The sequence below is a fragment of the Salarias fasciatus genome, chromosome 2 (genome assembly GCF_902148845.1).
Source record: "Salarias fasciatus chromosome 2, fSalaFa1.1, whole genome shotgun sequence".
Taxonomy (NCBI): Eukaryota; Metazoa; Chordata; class Actinopteri; order Blenniiformes; family Blenniidae; genus Salarias; species Salarias fasciatus.
In genome coordinates this window covers 13,281,954-13,299,271 of record NC_043746.1, presented here as the reverse complement: position 1 = coordinate 13,299,271, position 17,318 = coordinate 13,281,954, and the positions used below count along the sequence as shown (strand labels likewise).

General features: G+C 43.9%; 3 protein-coding genes across 4 annotated transcripts; all 3 read right to left on the bottom strand.

Annotated features, from left to right (window-relative positions):
- Positions 1 to 60: 60 nt before the first annotated feature.
- On the bottom strand, positions 61 to 2,836 carry LOC115404849 (protocadherin alpha-C2-like). Its single transcript, XM_030114187.1, has 2 exons — positions 408 to 2,836; positions 61 to 129 (listed from the first exon to the last, which is right to left on the bottom strand). The coding sequence occupies exons 1-2, from the start codon at positions 2,826 to 2,828 to the stop codon at positions 61 to 63; spliced, it is 2,490 nt and encodes an 829-aa protein (XP_029970047.1). The 5' UTR covers positions 2,829 to 2,836.
- An 816-nt stretch (positions 2,837 to 3,652) lies between these two features.
- Positions 3,653 to 6,079, bottom strand: LOC115404839 (protocadherin alpha-C2-like). The gene has a single exon (XM_030114177.1). It carries the CDS (start codon positions 6,074 to 6,076, stop codon positions 3,653 to 3,655), a length of 2,424 nt encoding a protein of 807 aa, XP_029970037.1. The 5' UTR covers positions 6,077 to 6,079.
- A 3,899-nt stretch (positions 6,080 to 9,978) lies between these two features.
- LOC115399303 (protocadherin-10) lies at positions 9,979 to 16,633 on the bottom strand. Of its 2 annotated transcripts, XM_030106626.1 has the most exons (5): positions 14,219 to 16,633; positions 14,015 to 14,128; positions 11,376 to 11,434; positions 11,071 to 11,198; positions 9,979 to 10,851 (listed from the first exon to the last, which is right to left on the bottom strand). In XM_030106626.1, exons 1-5 carry the CDS (start codon positions 16,535 to 16,537, stop codon positions 10,547 to 10,549), a joined length of 2,925 nt encoding a protein of 974 aa, XP_029962486.1. In that variant the 5' UTR covers positions 16,538 to 16,633; the 3' UTR covers positions 9,979 to 10,546. The 2 variants fall into 2 exon arrangements, with proteins under 2 accessions (XP_029962486.1, XP_029962477.1); XM_030106617.1 differs by having other exon boundaries at positions 14,015 to 16,633.
- Between the last annotated feature and the right edge of the window lie 685 nt (positions 16,634 to 17,318).

Below are 17,318 nucleotides of genomic sequence, written 5' to 3'. Positions count from 1 at the left end.
TTCCAGTCTTCATTACATTATTGACATATGAAAGCGTTTCGATCAATCCTTAAAGTTTGGCTACACGCACACAAGGATCGTTCCAGCTTTAGTCGGCAGTTTCGCACACAGGAGCTGGGCTGTTTCCTTCTGATGCACAAATGAGAGCAGCTCGTTCACATGGCGCACATTGCCTGTTTTGTCGAAACAGCACCACCCGGTGATTTAGTACGGTATGTGTTACATATTGGACAAATTGGTATCTAGACGAAAATCCAGGTTTAACAAAAAGTCACTGAAGTGTTTAAAAGCAGAAAATTCTAAAAAAAATGCAAAGATTTGGAAAAACCTCAAAATCAATGATAAGATTAACAAACCTCAGAATCAAAACCTAAAAACTAATCAAAGAGTGCACAAGATCCTCTTACCTGCAGAGTGGATGCTGCTGAGTCACTCGTGTCAGTCAGTCCTGTCCCTCTCGGGATGCTGGACACGATGTATCTGGAGCCCTTGGGCATAGGCTGTCTGACCACCAGCTTTCCTTTCCTGGTCTCGGCCAGAAACAGACTGTACCAGTAGGCATCGTTGGACACCAGAGTGGAGTCAGCGATGGTGGAGTTCCGCTCACTGATCACACTGTTCCTGCAGGGAGCAGCTGTTTTGCTGGGCTTGGGTTTCTGACACTTGAGCACGATGGTGACCAGAATGGTGATGAGCAGCAGAAAGGACACTGAACCCAGACCGATCACCAAGTACAGGTTGAGGTCTGAGAAGATGTCATATTCCAGAGGCATCTCAGTCATGTCAGAGTAGGCCTTCACTGCAGTCTCCACTGTGGACAGCTTGATGGTGACTGTAGCAGACAGAGCAGGCTGCCCGTTGTCCTTGGCAACAACAACCAACCGCTGGTGGCGTGGATCTCTGTAGCTGAACATCCTCATGGTCCGGATCTCTCCGTTGTATTGATCCAGACTGAACAAGGTGGCGTCAGTCACCTGGAGAAACTGATAGGTAATCCGAGAGTTGTGCACTGAGTCTGTGTCCAAAGCGATGACTTTGGCCACCAGGGAGCCTTTATCAGTGGATCTGGGGATCTTTTCCTCCACCACTGAGCCGTGAGCACGCCACGGAGAGACAATGACTGGAGCGTTGTCATTCTGGTCCACAATAATGATGTGAACAGTCACATTGCTGCTGAGTGGAGGAGAGCCAGAGTCTCGGGCCTCGATGTGGAAAAGAAACTCCTTCTCAATCTCATAGTCAAAAGTTTTTAGTGCATAAAGATTCCCGTTCTCTGGATTGATGGAGAACAGCATGGACATGGAGGTGTTGGCTATCTCCTTCTCTATGATGAAGTAAACTAGATACTGGTTTTCATGGAGGTCAGGGTCAAAGGCCGTGAGGGAGCTGAGCAAGGCTCCAGGTGCATTATTCTCCATTACACGTATGGTATAAAATGACTGTGGGAACTGTGGAACATTGTCATTGACATCCAGCAGCTCTAAAGTCATAGTTTCATTGTCAGATAAAGGAGGAGAGCCTCTGTCTGTGACAGTGAACGTGATATCATATTCTGTGACTTTCTCACGGTCTAATGGCTCCGACACCACTAATTCATAATAGTTATCAGAGGACTCCCTCAGTTTGAAAGGCATATTTTTAGGAATGCTTAAATCAACGATGCCATTATCACCTGAGTCTTTATCACTGACACTAACTACAGCTATAACTGTGCCTAATTCTATATTTTCATTCACTGGACTCTGAAATGATTTGATTGATACTTCTGGGTGGTTGTCATTCATGTCCTCAACTAAAATCTTAATGGTACATTGTCCTGATAAACTATTAGTCCCTTTGTCAGTCGCTATTACTTCCATGTCGTAAATCTTGAAATCCTCATAATTTAACATTCCTTTAACAGTAATTTCACCAGTTGTAGGATTCAAGTTAAACGTTTCTTGTGTTTTCTCTTGTGTATATAAACTGTATGTATATGTAATGTCAGAATTTGAACCTTCATCCAAATCTGTTGCTTTTAGATGCATAACAAGGCTGCCAATGGGAGAATTTTCCGAAATAGTAACCTTTGTACTGTTTTTTTCAAATCTTGGCGCATTATCGTTAGTGTCCAACACACGAACAATGACACTGGCTGTACCAGATCGAGCTGGTGTTCCTCCATCTACAGCTGTCAGGATCAAATTATGAACAGCCTGCTGCTCTCGGTCTAAAGTCTTTGTTAAAATCAAATCGGCAAATTTGGACCCATCTCTTCCCGTCTGAACCTGAATATTGAAATATTCACTTTCGCTTAAATAGTATGTTTTAACTGAATTGGTTCCAACATCGGGATCAACTGCATTACTCAGTGAAAATCTCTCTCCTTTTGCTGTGGCTTCAGATACGTCTAAATGAATGACGTCTCTCCGAAATTCCGGGGCGTTGTCGTTAATATCTACAATTTCTACCTCCATGTTAAAAATTCGAACAGGGTTTTCTAATATTACTTCCAGTTTTAAATAGCAGGATAATTTCGTGATGCATAGATGTTCTCTGTCAATTTTCTCAACAATGTACAGCTCTCCAGTCTCTTTGTTCACATCCAGGTATTTTTTGTTGGCGATGATGTCCACTCGCATCTTTCTCTCGTTTAGTGTCCTGACATCCAGATTCAGATCGTTGGCCAGGTTGGCAATCACCGATCCTTCTTTCATTTCTTCTGGTATCGAGTAGTGACTAACTGAGCATGATGCAAAATAAACCTTGATAAAAAGGAGAGCGAGCACCACGTACCGTTTGTTCGACTCCATTGTTGTAGCGGACTCCATTGTGTGCGTTCTGGCCATCAGGAGCACTTTAAGCGACACAGTGCATGCTGATTTGAAAAAGTGATACGTCGACCTTGCTCAATCTTCAGCACTGTGTGTTCGAAACCAAAACGAGCTCTTTCTGAAATCGCACCCATGTACTATTTTCAATCATCTTGTTTCAGCACCACGGAGCTGTCCATTCCCCTCGATGTCTGTCTCTCAGTCAGAGTCGTGGTCTTGTCGTGGTTGGCTTCAGAATTTTCAAGTGAACAGCGCCACTCTGAGTTTTACGTGTAATTATACTATTGACTGCCGGTTCTTTTCTTTTCTTTTTTTGATTAACTGCTAGTCTCTCTGTCTGTCCATCTATCTATCTATCTATCTATCTGTGTGCATGTCTGTCTGCTGTGCATTTTGCCTCGAATTGGCATTTCATTCTTTAGAATAATGTGTTGATTGGGAATCGTTGCAAGCTGTTTCCGATTGCATAGTCTGTGCTCAATTAAAGTTTTTTTTATATGTTTGAATAATGATCACGTTAAAAACAGGTGACAATTCCACGTGCATTATAGTAAAACCTTCAGATCTACTCTAATAAAATATGTATTTTTCAATAACCTATATGAAAGTTTATTTGTTTGTTTGTTTGGCATAGTAGTAGTAAAACACAATAATTTATTCATTTTTATTTGTTCAGTCAGTCATACATTCATACATTAATTTATGCTGAATATCACAAAGCCTGTTGTTGTTTTTTTTGTTTGTTTGTTTGTTTTTTTGCTTTGTTTTGTTTTGTTTTTGTTTTGTTAAGGATGACTTTAAAAGAAAATTAATATTGATTGTCCGCTAAACTTTGTTATTTACATGTTTGAAACACAAAAGAAAAACAGAAGTTTGTGACTTACCTGCAGAGTGGATGCTGCTGAGTCACTCGTGTCAGTCAGTCCTGTCCCTCTCGGGATGCTGGACACGATGTATCTGGAGCCCTTGGGCATAGGCTGTCTGACCACCAGCTTTCCTTTCCTGGTCTCAGCCAGAAACAGACTGTACCAGTAGGCATCGTTGGACACCAGAGTGGAGTCAGCGATGGTGGAGTTCCGCTCACTGATCACACTGTTCCTGCAGGGAGCAGCTGTTTTGCTGGGCTTGGGTTTCTGACACTTGAGCACGATGGTGACCAGAATGGTGATGAGCAGCAGAAAGGACACTGAACCCAGACCGATCACCAAGTACAGGTTGAGGTCTGAGAAGATGTCATATTCCAGAGGCATCTCAGTCATGTCAGAGTAGGCCTTCACTGCAGTCTCCACTGTGGACAGCTTGATGGTGACTGTAGCAGACAGAGCAGGCTGCCCGTTGTCCTTGGCAACAACAACCAGCCGCTGGTGGCGTGGATCTCTGTAGCTGAACATCCTCATGGTCCGGATCTCTCCGTTGTATTGATCCAGGCTGAACAAGGTGGCGTCAGTCACCTGGAGAAACTGGTAGGTAATCCGAGAGTTGTGCACTGAGTCTGTGTCCAAAGCGATGACTTTGGTCACCAGGGAGCCTTTATCAGTGGATCTGGGTATTTTTTCCTCCACCACTGAGCCGTGAGCACGCCACGGAGAGACAATGACTGGAGCGTTGTCATTCTGGTCCACAATAATGATGTGAACAGTCACATTGCTGCTGAGTGGAGGAGAGCCAGAGTCTCGGGCCTCGATGTGGAAAAGAAACTCCTTCTCAATCTCATAGTCAAACGTTTTTAGTGCATAAAGATTCCCGTTCTCTGGATTGATGGAGAACAGCATGGACATGGAGGTGTTGGCTATCTCCTTCTCTATGATGAAGTAAACTAGATACTGGTTTTCATGGAGGTCAGGGTCAAAGGCCGTGAGGGAGCTGAGCAAGGCTCCAGGTGCGTTATTCTCCATTACACGTATGGTATAAAATGACTGTGGGAATTGTGGTGCATTGTCATTGACATCTAATAGATGCACACTTATTGTTTCATTGTCAGACAGAGGTGGTTTTCCTGCATCTGTCACAATCAGTATGATATCATATTCAGGCACTTTTTCCCTATCAAGAGGCTCAGATACTATGAGCTTGTAATGCATTGGCCTGTCTGATGATTCATTTAGAGTAAAGGGCATGGGTTGATGGATAGATAAGCTTACTTTGCCATTATCACCCGTATCTCTGTCACTTATGCCTACCAGTGCAATGACACTGCCTACAAGTATGTTCTCATCAACTGTGTTTTTAACTGACTCTATGATGATCTCTGGGTAATTATCATTCATGTCGGTGACATGGACTATAACTTTACACTGCCCCAATAGAGGATTTTTCCCTTTGTCTCGAGCTTCGATGTGCATTTCATAAAGCGTCATATCCTCATAATCTATTGTTCCTTTCACAGTGATCTCTCCAGTGTTTGGATTTATAGCAAAGACATCTTGTGTTTTCTCAGACGTGTAAAGAGTGAATGAGTACACTATCTCAGAATTCAGACCCTCATCAAGATCTTTAGCGTTGAGCTTCGTCACTAAGGTTCCTATCGGGGAATTTTCTGTCATGTTAATAGTGTAAATTTGTTGATCAAATCGAGGAGGATTGTCGTTCGTGTCCTGCACTCTCACCACAATACTAGCAGTGCCTGAGCGCACCGGGATGCCTCCATCCACAGCAGTCAGTATTAAATTGTGAACAGCATTCTCCTCTCTATCTAAGGACTTAGTCAGAACCAAGTCCACATACTGAGTTCCGTCGCTGCCAGTCTGAATTTCAATGGTGAAATGTTGACTAACGCTAAGTTTGTATGTTTTAATTGTATTAATACCAACATCTGGGTCCACGGCATTGGGCAGTGAGAACCTCTCTCCCGGTGATGCAGACTCCGACACGTCCAGCTCTACTCTGTCTCGTCTGAAATGTGGAGCGTTGTCGTTTATGTCTGTTATTCCAAGCTCTATGTTGAAAATGCGCAAAGGGCTCTCGATAATAAAATCAAGCTTTAAAAAACATGTAGATTTTGCGGGACAAAGATATTCCCTGTCCATCTTCTCTACGATATACAGTTCCCCCGTCTTCTTGTTGAAATCGAGATATTTCTTGTTAGTGAAAATATCAAGTTTTACCTCTCTCTGGGCCAAACTTCCCAGCTCGAGTCCCAAATCACCAGCGAGGTTGGCTACAACGGAGCCCCTCTCCATCTCCTCGGCTATGGAGTACCGTGTCACACACAAAGCGGCGGGCCAGAGAGCGCACAAGACAAAGGCAGCAAGGAAAAATACCATCCTTTCATCTGCAGAAATAAGCATTCCCGATTCTAAGATGATTTCTTTATCTATGTGACAAGAAGGCGTAGGAAAGATGAAGGGAAATTAGTGAATATTGTCCTTTCTCAAAAATGAAAATTAAACGCATATCTCCCTCAATGCACTGTGTCCTGTACGCCCCAAACGAATCGGTGCGTCATATATTCAAACGAGACATATTTTCCCCTCAGTGGTCAACAGCGACACTCTGTGACTGAGGCTGCACATAGTTCAGCACAGCCGTGATACTGTTACAGAGGCACTGTTGTACAGTGTGGTTGTTAGTTTTTGTTGAACCATTTGTAGAAAAATAATGATAGCGCAAGCTTCTCATCATTTTCTTGTCATATCGACCAGCACATGACCCAGGTCATATGTGGGGAGCTGCATCCTCCTCAGGTGCTGTCTCTGCCCCTGACTGTGTGCGCGTGAGAGCGAATGATTGGTTAATTAGACAATTGGCTGCTTGATGCAGACCAGGTGTGGGATTGCTGCTGGAGCTTTTGGAGGACGTCTGATTAGTTGACCAGGTGACACGAGAACGGATATCAGGCCACCAGCTGCCAGGGGTCCACGCCTCATGTTCCGACTTCCCACTCTGCCAACATCTGTGCATATGTAGGCCTATACCTGAGTGTGTGTGCCTGAGTGTGTGTGTTGTCTGAAGGTGCTATATGAGTATCAGTGTGCTTTGAGTATTAGTGGCCCAATGTGGACATATTTTGTGTATGGACATTATTGGGTGTTTTTATAATATTGTCTGGTTTATCACTGTAAATAGCGCTGCAGTATTTCACAGCTAATTAAGAGTAAGAGAATCTTTTGTTTGGCGCTGTCACCAATTTTTCTCCTGTTTCTCACCTGAGGAGATTAGATAAGTTGTCTTTTTGTTTCATTTTTCTTTTGTTAGATAGTATAGATAATATGATTTTGGTTATTGGATTTTTGACCCTGCAATTTTTATAAAGCAATAAAGTATTTTAAAGATTTAAACCTTGTGAGTGCTGGCCATGGCAGTGGGAGAGGTCCAACTCATGGTGTGTCCCAGACCTCCTAGACTGGGGACATAATATACTATGAAATGTACACTGATGCCCATTGATTCTGAATTTTTTCTTGGTGCAGCAATCTATCAAAAATTTCTAAATATTAAAGAAAAAAATCAAAAGTTTATCTCCTAACTTTGAGGTTTCAAACAAAAAAATGTTGCAGATTCAGAAATGTTTATAATGGTCTGATGTTTTTAACATAACTAAACAAAAACTCGTCAGTGTCTTGTCATTAGGGCTAAATGCACATGTTAACAGGAGAATAAATGAGTACCTTGAGAAAAAGGAAAATCAGTTTACACCTTAACTCTATTGATTAACGCATAAGCAGCATAGTGGTTCCAATAATGTGGATACATTTGCGTTCTACTTTGAAGCTTAGTTTATAATAATGTCGTTTCAATTGCCTGTCATTTTAAACGGAACAGATCAAGTAGTGTAATAAGCAGTAAATTGATTTTGCTTATTAAATATCTTTTTTGTCAGAAAGACAACAGACTTGTGAATGTAGTTCACATGAATGCACTTGCTAGATAATAATCCATTATGCACCATACTACCATGACACGTCAGATTTCTCCCAAAATGTATACTGAATGAGGTTCTGTTCACAAACAAGATAAAGGGGTTGTGGAATAAATCACAATCCCAAAAAAAGACCTCACCCTGTTTTTACTTTTTTTACCTTTTTTTCTCCATCATTTCATTGTTTTTGAACATTAATTTATGTACCCATGTGCATAGGACACAACACAATCTACCTCAGTTCTCATTATGAAGTACAAATAGCATTTAAATATACCTAGTCATGTGTTTATTTGCATTCCGTAGTGACAAGTTGTTTAAACAAAATAGGTTCACCTTATTTTTCTGTCTCCATTCTATTTTTTTTATTTGCCTTCTTAAGATGAAATGCATCTGTATTAGCTGTACACTGTTGAGGTGAAATGATTCTTACTCAACGATTCCCTCTGCTGGACAAATCGGCGAACTGTTTAAGTGTGCAACCGGTATGTACTGTATACCAACTGGAGCTAAAATTATACATTTTTACAAACTCCATTCTCCAGATTAATGAGCAACATACCTCCTTAGTTTTATGACATCAACATTTTTTTTTTAATAAAAATGATCTCTAAATCAACTTTACACTGATGAAATTATGTTTTCTGAGGTACTGACATTTATTGAGTTTATTTGTTTGAAGAAGTTGTGGAACTTAACGTTCATAACTTAAAATAATGTGAGATGATTAAATGCAATTTGGTGATTTGCAACAATGAAAGGATTAGATTAGTAGTTTATAAAATGCATATACACTATATTGCTGTAATGTTCTGTTGATGTCTATTGATATGTTTTCATCATAAGGTTTATTTGTTTATTTCAAGGATCGAAACTGTCACTGCAGTTCAAAAAAACAATAATTTGCAACGGTTATAGAACAAAATAATGCCTTCATTTTATGTGAATCCCTGATATTCCAGGGGAAACATGTAAATAAATGTGTGCTTTGAAGTCTAATAATTACAGCTGATGCAGATCATTTGAGTGTGAGGATATACTTATTAATGTTTATGTTGTTGTTCCCTGCTTGTGAGTGCCATTTCCCAACCGGTGAGTCCAGAATACCAACCCGCGTCCGCGTCCATAGAACTCCATTAGATGCGCCCTCTGGTGGCTGAGTGGAAGTATTGCCTGACAGAGAGAAGCCACAGGTCTCATTGATTTTCAGCACCATGTCAATGGAGAGCTCCCAATGTGGATGACCAGCGATGACAAGGGACACGTTTCTCCTTTTGCTTTATACTGTGTCCTGTAACTCTCCGAGTGAGACACATTTTACATTATATGAGTTTGAATGTTCTTTAACCATCGCCATCATTTGAATTTGAAGGGAAGTTAAATATATATTATTCTTTTACATCCCAAATCTAGTGTCTGAATCATTTTAAATGTCAAAGATGCTGTTCTTACATGCTTTGAAAAGAATGATACTTCACTTCTTCCACCCATCTCAGAATATCCTAAGCTGACCTAAATATGGCTGCCCCCTCAGCTGCCTCTGGGGAATCACCTACCACAGAGAAGGTTAGCCTGCTCCCTTCTATGCTCTCTACGGACGTCAGTTTCCTTATTAGTGAAATTATTTTCAATCTGAGCCATAGGACGACCTAATTACCCTGCTCATTTATGGCCAATGGCCAGCTCTCATCTGTTGATGCTGGGAACTAATTCCCTGAGAGGTAGGATGTAAAAGGGCACAGAGAGAGAGAGAGAGAGAGAGAGAGAGAGAGAGAGAGAGAGAGAGAGAGAGAGAGAGAGAGAGAGAGAGAGAGAGAGAGAGAGAGAGAGAGAGAGAGAAGCCACAGGGCCCCCCTGGCTCACATTCAGGTGTGGCATTTGGAGTTCAGCTCCCCCTTCCCCCCGACGCTTGTATTCGTGTTCGTGGTCTTAATTAAAGTGATATTTCGAGAGAGGAGGTTCTGTTTGTTCAGTTAATGAACCCCACTATTCTCTGCGGGCAAATGGAAATGCAAGCACTCCAATTAGCATATGTTAGCATTTTACCATGTTTATTCCTCTCCATGGAAAACAGCTTACCACGGCGAAAAGCTTTCCAGCCCTGTAAGAACAACTGTGGAACTTTTTCACCCCAAAATAATTGACTCAAGTTAATTAAACTTAGATCTAGGAAACTTACATCCAAATGATTTATGCATGTAGACGAACAAGAGTCTTGTCACTGGGTGTGTGGGCTGCATTAGACCTTAAGTTGTATGCATGGCAGCGTGCATGTATAAAAAGTATTGGGGGGGGGGGGGGATCATATCCAAAAAATACTTTATTTTCATAAATGTATACAGTACATGTGTGAGGCAAACTCCCCCAACATTACAGTAATCTGCATCATGGTGCAGCTTGCATATACATCAACATACTATTTGTCATATTCACACAAGCTCTGTTGGCAAACATACAACAAAGAAAAACAAATGTTCTTGTCATATGACCAAAAAATATAAATTCATATGAATGTGCAAAATGTATTTCCACTAATGTCTTTTCGAAACATTTTGGATGTAACCACTGCTCTTGGCTGATTGTCTAAATAATAATAATAATAATAATAATAATAATAATAATAATAATAACACACAATGATGATGTTGCAATGACATGGCACACAAATAGCCAACAGACTCGATTTGCTGTCAGCATTTTAGCCAAAATAGATTGTCCATTCCTTTTTCTCCCAAGTGGACTGCTGGTCCACATTGTGTTTGATACCACTTATAAATCAAAGGTTCGACAGTTTATGCACTAAATGGCCTCTTTTTCTGTTTTCATATGAATGAGGTTATCCATCACTGAACTCATCTAGTTGTCACTGAAGTAGTCAGTCATTGTACAGGTCATTATTTATCATCGCAGCCTCTCCCTGCGGGGACATCTGGAGCCGTCGCTTCTTGCCGAACGTAGAGAAGGAATTGTGGACGTCCAGTTCACTCCGCTGTACTGTTGGTCTCAGCGTGCAAAAGCCTGACGGTGTCCCAGGGATGTACACGTTGTGGTGGTAGTCGGGCGGTGGGTGTGGGTGTGGGTGGGCAGGGATCGATGGCTGCTGTTGCTGGGGTGGGGGTGTGCAACGAGGAGTCCACGGGCGAGGGGGGAGACCACTGGGCGAAGGAGACATCTTATAATCTATAGTTAAACATGGTCAGTGAAAAAGGAGAAAAGAAGCAACAGTTTATTATGCAGTATTGACTAGCTCCTGCAGCGCTGTTTCAATTCTCACACTGGTGATACAAATAGTGTTTTTCAAAGAGAACAATAAACAATTACACACAACATGAGCTAGACATCAAAGTGATTTTGATAGAGGTTGCTTTCTGCTCAACGTGCCTCCATAGGCTCTCTTACCTTTCATGCCTCTCATGTGTGTTCCCCAGGTCCAGTACTGTCCAGGTGCCATGGATGTGACATAGTTTTCTGGGTCTGCATGCATGGCCTTACGCATGAGAGTGCCATCCATGTTGATAGAGTTGTAACTAAACAAACAAAAAAAGGCATTTGTTGCAGTACTGGTCTTCATGAAAGATAGTATTGTTTCATGTCACATGAACATATTAGCTGCACTGACAATGGAAATTCACATTTTTAGATTGAGGTGGGAAAAAAACATTCTTTTACTTCAAACTGACAGAGTTCAAATATTGAAATGTTACCTTTTAATGGAAGAGTTTTGATTCTTTGTGAGAGTCCAGTCAGTGTTGGGCTGCTTAAGCTGCAGAGAAAAGAACAAATGAGATTAATATTACATTGATGAAGAAGTTGAGGCACTTTGAAGCTACTATGTTAGTTTGGAGAAAATCCTCGTTTCAAAATCATTTGAAGTTATGTATTGTATCCCATACTGTCACAAAATGAATGACTATGCTCTCTGGATTCACAGAGGTCACTGATATTTTCGAAGCATGTCACTGTGTTTGTCTGGAAATTGAAACGTGCCTGTTTTCAGATGGATCTTGGCTGCCGCCCTGTGGACGTTTGTCAGAACACATTTTTCCCAGCGAAGCTGTTGCCCTCAGCTATTTCGCCTGTCACATAGTCTCGCTTTTATCTTCTGTGGAGTGGCGGGAGGGGTGAAGGAGAGCGCCGGAGTGCTGTTTATTCCTAGTTCGAGTCTCATATAGATTCCACGCTCTATTAATTCACCTAAAGTTGTTAACAAGAAGAATGCGACGTAAGCGTATTATTAGAATCGGTATTCAAAATACTCTCCTCGCCAAGTACGCACAAAAACCAATTAGAACCCCACCGGGATGAAACGAAACATGATTTTAATCTTCAAAGGAAACCGTGCCAGGGAGGAAATTAAGAAAATTACACACGTCATTGTTTTTGTGGATTTTATGCATCATTTTACATTAATATTTGCCTGATGCTCCTCGAGCAAGGTTTTTAATTAAAAGTCTCACAGAGAGCCTTGAAAAGTTTCCGGCCCTTGCAGCTGCAAATGCACAAGACCAGCTCTGAGCGCATATACACTGTGGCACCCATTCGCGCACCTGTCGTTTGTGTTTTTCACGCTTGGGTGTGTATTTAATCTTCCCTTTCACTTCAGTTCATCAACTTGAGAAGGTCTGCGCGCTTGCCTTTCGGTAATGCTCAAGTAGTTTTCATTGTGATCGGGCTTTTTTTATATATATATATGTCACTGACGACCTCGTGAGCACGCTGAGGGACATCACCGGGTGAATTGGTGGAACCAATTAATAGAAGGAAGGACACTTTCTCCTGAAGGAGTATAGCTGCAGGCGGAACAATCGCTGTGACCTCGAAATCCCTCTTGTGGCCAGAGGTGCGTGTGCCAGTGACCGGAGTGACATTTCTCAGCGTGCCTGTTAAAGTCTGGCATCGAGACTCGGAGTCTTTGTCAGTGTGAGTCTTGATAAAAGGGAGGGGACGGGAATTAGCATTGCGCACACATTTACGGTCTGCTGCTCCGTCTATTAGGATTAGGAAACACCGCTGTAGACATCATCCTGCCTCTATATATTCTCCTCTCTCCCCGGTGTCCTTTCTCTCCCTTCTTCTATTTCACCCCTCCTCTGGCTCGACTATAAAGCCACATCTCTCTCTCTCTCTCTCTCTCTCTCTCTCTCTCTCTCTCTCTCTCTCTCTCTCTCTCTCTCTCTCTCTCTCTCTCTCTCTCTCTCCCCTCACATTGAAAGGACACCGTCGGGACCGATCTACAGGCTGTCCACGTCTGAGTCCAGCCGTGTCCTTGCACCCCCCCCCCCCCCCCCACCTCCCTCCCTTGCCCCCTCCACCATCGATGTCATCCACTGTCTTCCCCAAATCCAGCCGTTTGCCATTTTTCATCAATAATGGACCTCCTCCCCTCCTCCTCATGCTCATCTTCTCACCCCTTGCGAATACGCCACATTGTGTGGAGTATAATGGCTCGCTCGTGCTTGTGCCCTTGAGGGATAGTTAGTGAGGTAATGTGTCCTATATTGTTAGTTTGAGAGGAGGAAGGCGTGCCGCGCATTAGGCTGATCGAACAATAGTCTGACCCTGAGAAAAACTCAAAGATCTTCTGTTCACCTTGCCAGTGACGTTTTTAACCTTGACTTTTTTTTTTCTTTGCTCAGACTCAGGTAGATGTGCAGTAGGCAGGTGTGCGAACAATCTCACTGAGTGAAAAGTATTTGGCAATGGCAGTGGGTAGTGTTTGCATTAACCTTGCAGGACATAATAGATGATATTATGATTATTATTTATATATTTATTTATCAGGGACAACGCATATTAATCAACACTTCTTTTAAATACGCCAGAGTTAACCATGGGCTAATTTTCATCTGTAGTCCCTGAGCAGGGTGACCAATTAACCTAACATATTGAATTATGATGGTGTTTAAATTGTTACTAACACTGAATAGAGCAGCCAGCCCGAGCCTGAGCATCCCATTTCCCCCTCCTTTGGCCAGTAATTGATATCTCACTTCATTCCGAGACACGCTTTCCGCGCAGCATATGCTCCTCGCAGGATGAGTCTTCTCACTTTCATTAACATGTCAATTAAATTGTCATCTTGCGCCGTCTCGTTTCATTTTCCAGGAGCAACACATTACTATAGGCAACACAATTACTGCCACACTTACACGCGGTGCACAACACTCTCAGAAGAGATTAAAGAGGAAAAAAAGATGGCTTTTGTTCAAGTTGAGTTTAAACAAGGATTTGACCTTGATGGGAGAATGTCACTCTCTTGACTCTTATCACTGAATGTCACGATGACAGTGAGTGAGATGATCTCCACTTGTCTCCGACTATGTTTTTTTTGTTTTCTCTGTACCTCGTTTGGAGTGGTTGCTCCGTTGTTGACAGAAGCGCTCCGGCTTTGCGCGTTCCACGAGTTTTCCGCGCTCTTCGCCTCGTTGTTCCTCGGTGTGCTGCTCGGGCTGCACGGCTTCAGAAACATAAAGTCACTCTTGGCGGATTCTGGGGTCAGACACACTTTATAACAATATGACTGAGACAAACTGCTATTTCCATTCACCTCCATACAGTTCGTGGGCACTTTAGCCGCGGAGGAGATCTGCAGGTTAAGGTTTGATTTTTTGAACACCTCCGGGGGCGGCTCTGGCTGAAACCCCCCGCAACAGCAGCAGGCTAACGGGGGCAGGTTATACCCGCTGAGGGTCTCCCTGTCCTTGTAGCACTTGACCGCTGCCAGCACGATGATCGCCACCAGGAAGATTAAAGATATTGTGCTCAGTGACACGATCAAGTAGAGAGCGAGGTTTGAGGGGGGCTGTGGGCTGAGCGTGAGGTCTCCGAAATCTGACAGCGACTCGGGCACGCTGTCCACCACCGTGAGGACAATGGAGACCGTGGCAGAGAGCGGCGGCTGTCCGTTGTCTTTGACTAATATGACGAGTCTGTGTCTTGTTGCGTCCCTCTCCATCAGCCGACGAATAGTCCTGATTTCACCTGTGTACAGCGCCACGCTGAACAGTCCCGGGTCTGTAGCCTGCAACACCTGATAAGACAGCCGGGAGTTCTGTCCTGCGTCCGCATCCAGCGCTGTTATTTTGGTCACCAGGTAGCCGGCATCCACTGACCGTGGAACCACCTCTGTGGCCACGGTGCCGTTTTTAGGCAGGGGCGACACAATAACAGGTGCGTTGTCATTCTGGTCCAAGACGAATACGTTGACTGTGACATTGCTCGCGAGCGGAGGGAAGCCGGCGTCCTGCGCCTGGACCAGAATCTGAAAGTTTCTAAGTTGCTCGTAATCAAAGGAGCGCAGCGCGTATATGTTGCCATTATCGGAATTGATTGAGACGTAAGTGGACACGGGCATGCCCTGGATCTGACCTTCCAGAATAGAATAGGACAGATAGGCGTTCTGGTTAGAATCGGGGTCGAACGCAGTTACAGAGCAAATGGAAGCGCCCGGGGCATTATTCTCGGTCACATAAACAGTGTATGAAGGTTGAGAGAACCGCGGGGGGTTGTCATTAATGTCAGACACTTGAACGAGGATGGTTTTTCTGGTGGAGAGTGAAGGGGAGCCCAGGTCTCGGGCTGTCAGTGTGATGTTGTACTCAGACACAGATTCTCTGTCCAGAAACTCGCTTGTCACCAGAGTATAGTAGTTTTTAAAAGATGAGTGCAACTGAAAAGGAACATTGTTCGGAATTTGGCAGTCCACGTTCCCATTTTCTCCGGAGTCCCGGTCCATGACACTGATAACAGCTATCACTGTCCCCGGCGGCGCGTCTTCTTGAACAGGAGTGGACACAGATGTGAGGATGACCTCGGGAGCGTTGTCGTTCACGTCCAGTATGTCGACCAGCACTTTACTGTGTACCGCGACAGCCGAGGGTCCTCTGTCCTTTGCTTGCACATATAGTTCATAGACACTCGCTTTCTCATAGTCCACAACGCCCTTCACCCGGATTTCACCCATGTACGGGTCCACAGTGAACAGTTCGCGCACCTTGAGAGGCGCGTGTCCGCTGAACGCGTAAGTGACCTCCCCGTTCGAGCCCTCATCCAGGTCGGTGGCGTTCAGTTTCAGCACCAGCGTCCCTCTCGGTGCGTTCTCCACCAGACTGGCGCGATAAACGGAGCGATCAAACACAGGCACGTTGTCGTTGGCGTCTAGCACCGTGATCGTTATCAGCGCTGTCCCGGAGCGCTCCGGAGACCCGCCGTCAAAAGCAGTCAGAACCATTTCATGCTTTTTCTGCTGCTCCCGGTCCAGAGGGGTGTCCAGTACGAGCTCAGCAAACTTGCTCCCGTCGTTCCGCGTCTGGATGTTCAGGATGAAGTGCTGGTTTGCGCTCAGCTGGTAGGAGCGCAAAGAGTTGGTGCCCACGTCCTGATCCTGTGCGCTCTCTAACGGGAACCGCGAGCCCGGTGCTGCGGACTCTGTGATGTCGAGATTAAATTCGCTCCACGGGAAACTGGGAGAGTTGTCATTCACGTCTAGAATTTCCACCTCCACTCTGTATAGTTCTAATGGGTTTTCAATGACCACTTGTAAGTGTAAAAAACAGTTCGGACTTCTTTCGCAAAGCTCCTCTCTGTCTATCTTTTCGTTGACAAAAAGAATGCCATTCTCCAAGTTAACTTCTAAATACTGCTTCTTCGCGCCGGAAACAATACGGAACCGACGGGCTGACAGTTTGGCCACATCCAAACCCAGATCCTCGGCGATGTTGCCCACGAAAGCTCCATGTTCCAGCTCTTCAGGGATGGAGTAACGGATTTGCGCAAGAACCAAGTCCACTACGCACGCACACAGAAGCAGACATATAACCAGACCAGTCACCGGTACCCAGCTGCCTCTGGAGAGTCTGTGATCCATTTCAGCAGCGTGCGTAAAATCACCTCACCCAGACATTTTTCACCTCATATGGTCATTGAGCAAAAACTAGAGTACTACAGTACTCTGAAATAAAAATGAAAAAAAAAATCAGGTTTCTTCAGATGTAAGTGTGGAACACCTGTGTGTCTGGACAACTCTATCACACGAGCTATTTGAAGATGAGGAAACGGGAGGGGAGAGGAGAGTGTTTTGCTCCGCGCGCAACACCGGCGGTGTGTGAACAGGGGAGGCTCGCGCTTTGATTTTCCAGTGTGTTAGGCGCTCCAAGGAGCTGGTGGGGAGGCGTGTGTGTGTGTGAGAAAGAGAGAGAGAGAGAGAGAGAGAGAGAGAGAGAGAGAGAGAGAGAGAGAGAGAGAGAGAGAGAGAGAGAGAGAGAGAGAACGCAGCTTCTCTCGCAGCTCCGTATTGGAGGACGCGGACACGAAGTGAGGCTCTAATTACTGTCGACATTTAACCCTTCACAGCCTCATGTCTGTTCATCTGACCCATTAAAGAAACTGGAAGGCGTAAGTTTGACACCAGACGTCACAGGCAGATTTGTATTAACAGACAAACTGTCGTGGGTGTCGTTTTCTAGGCTGCACTGAGCAGATGAGGATGGATAAGGATTTGCCTTACACTTTACACAATGCTTAGGGCCCAGGATGGCAGCTAACATTATATTACTGGGTTTAATTATAAGTCACATTGTTGGTTTAAAAAATAATAAAGTCTTTCAATAAAGTCTTCCCCAACTATTATGTTGCGAAGCAGAAAACAA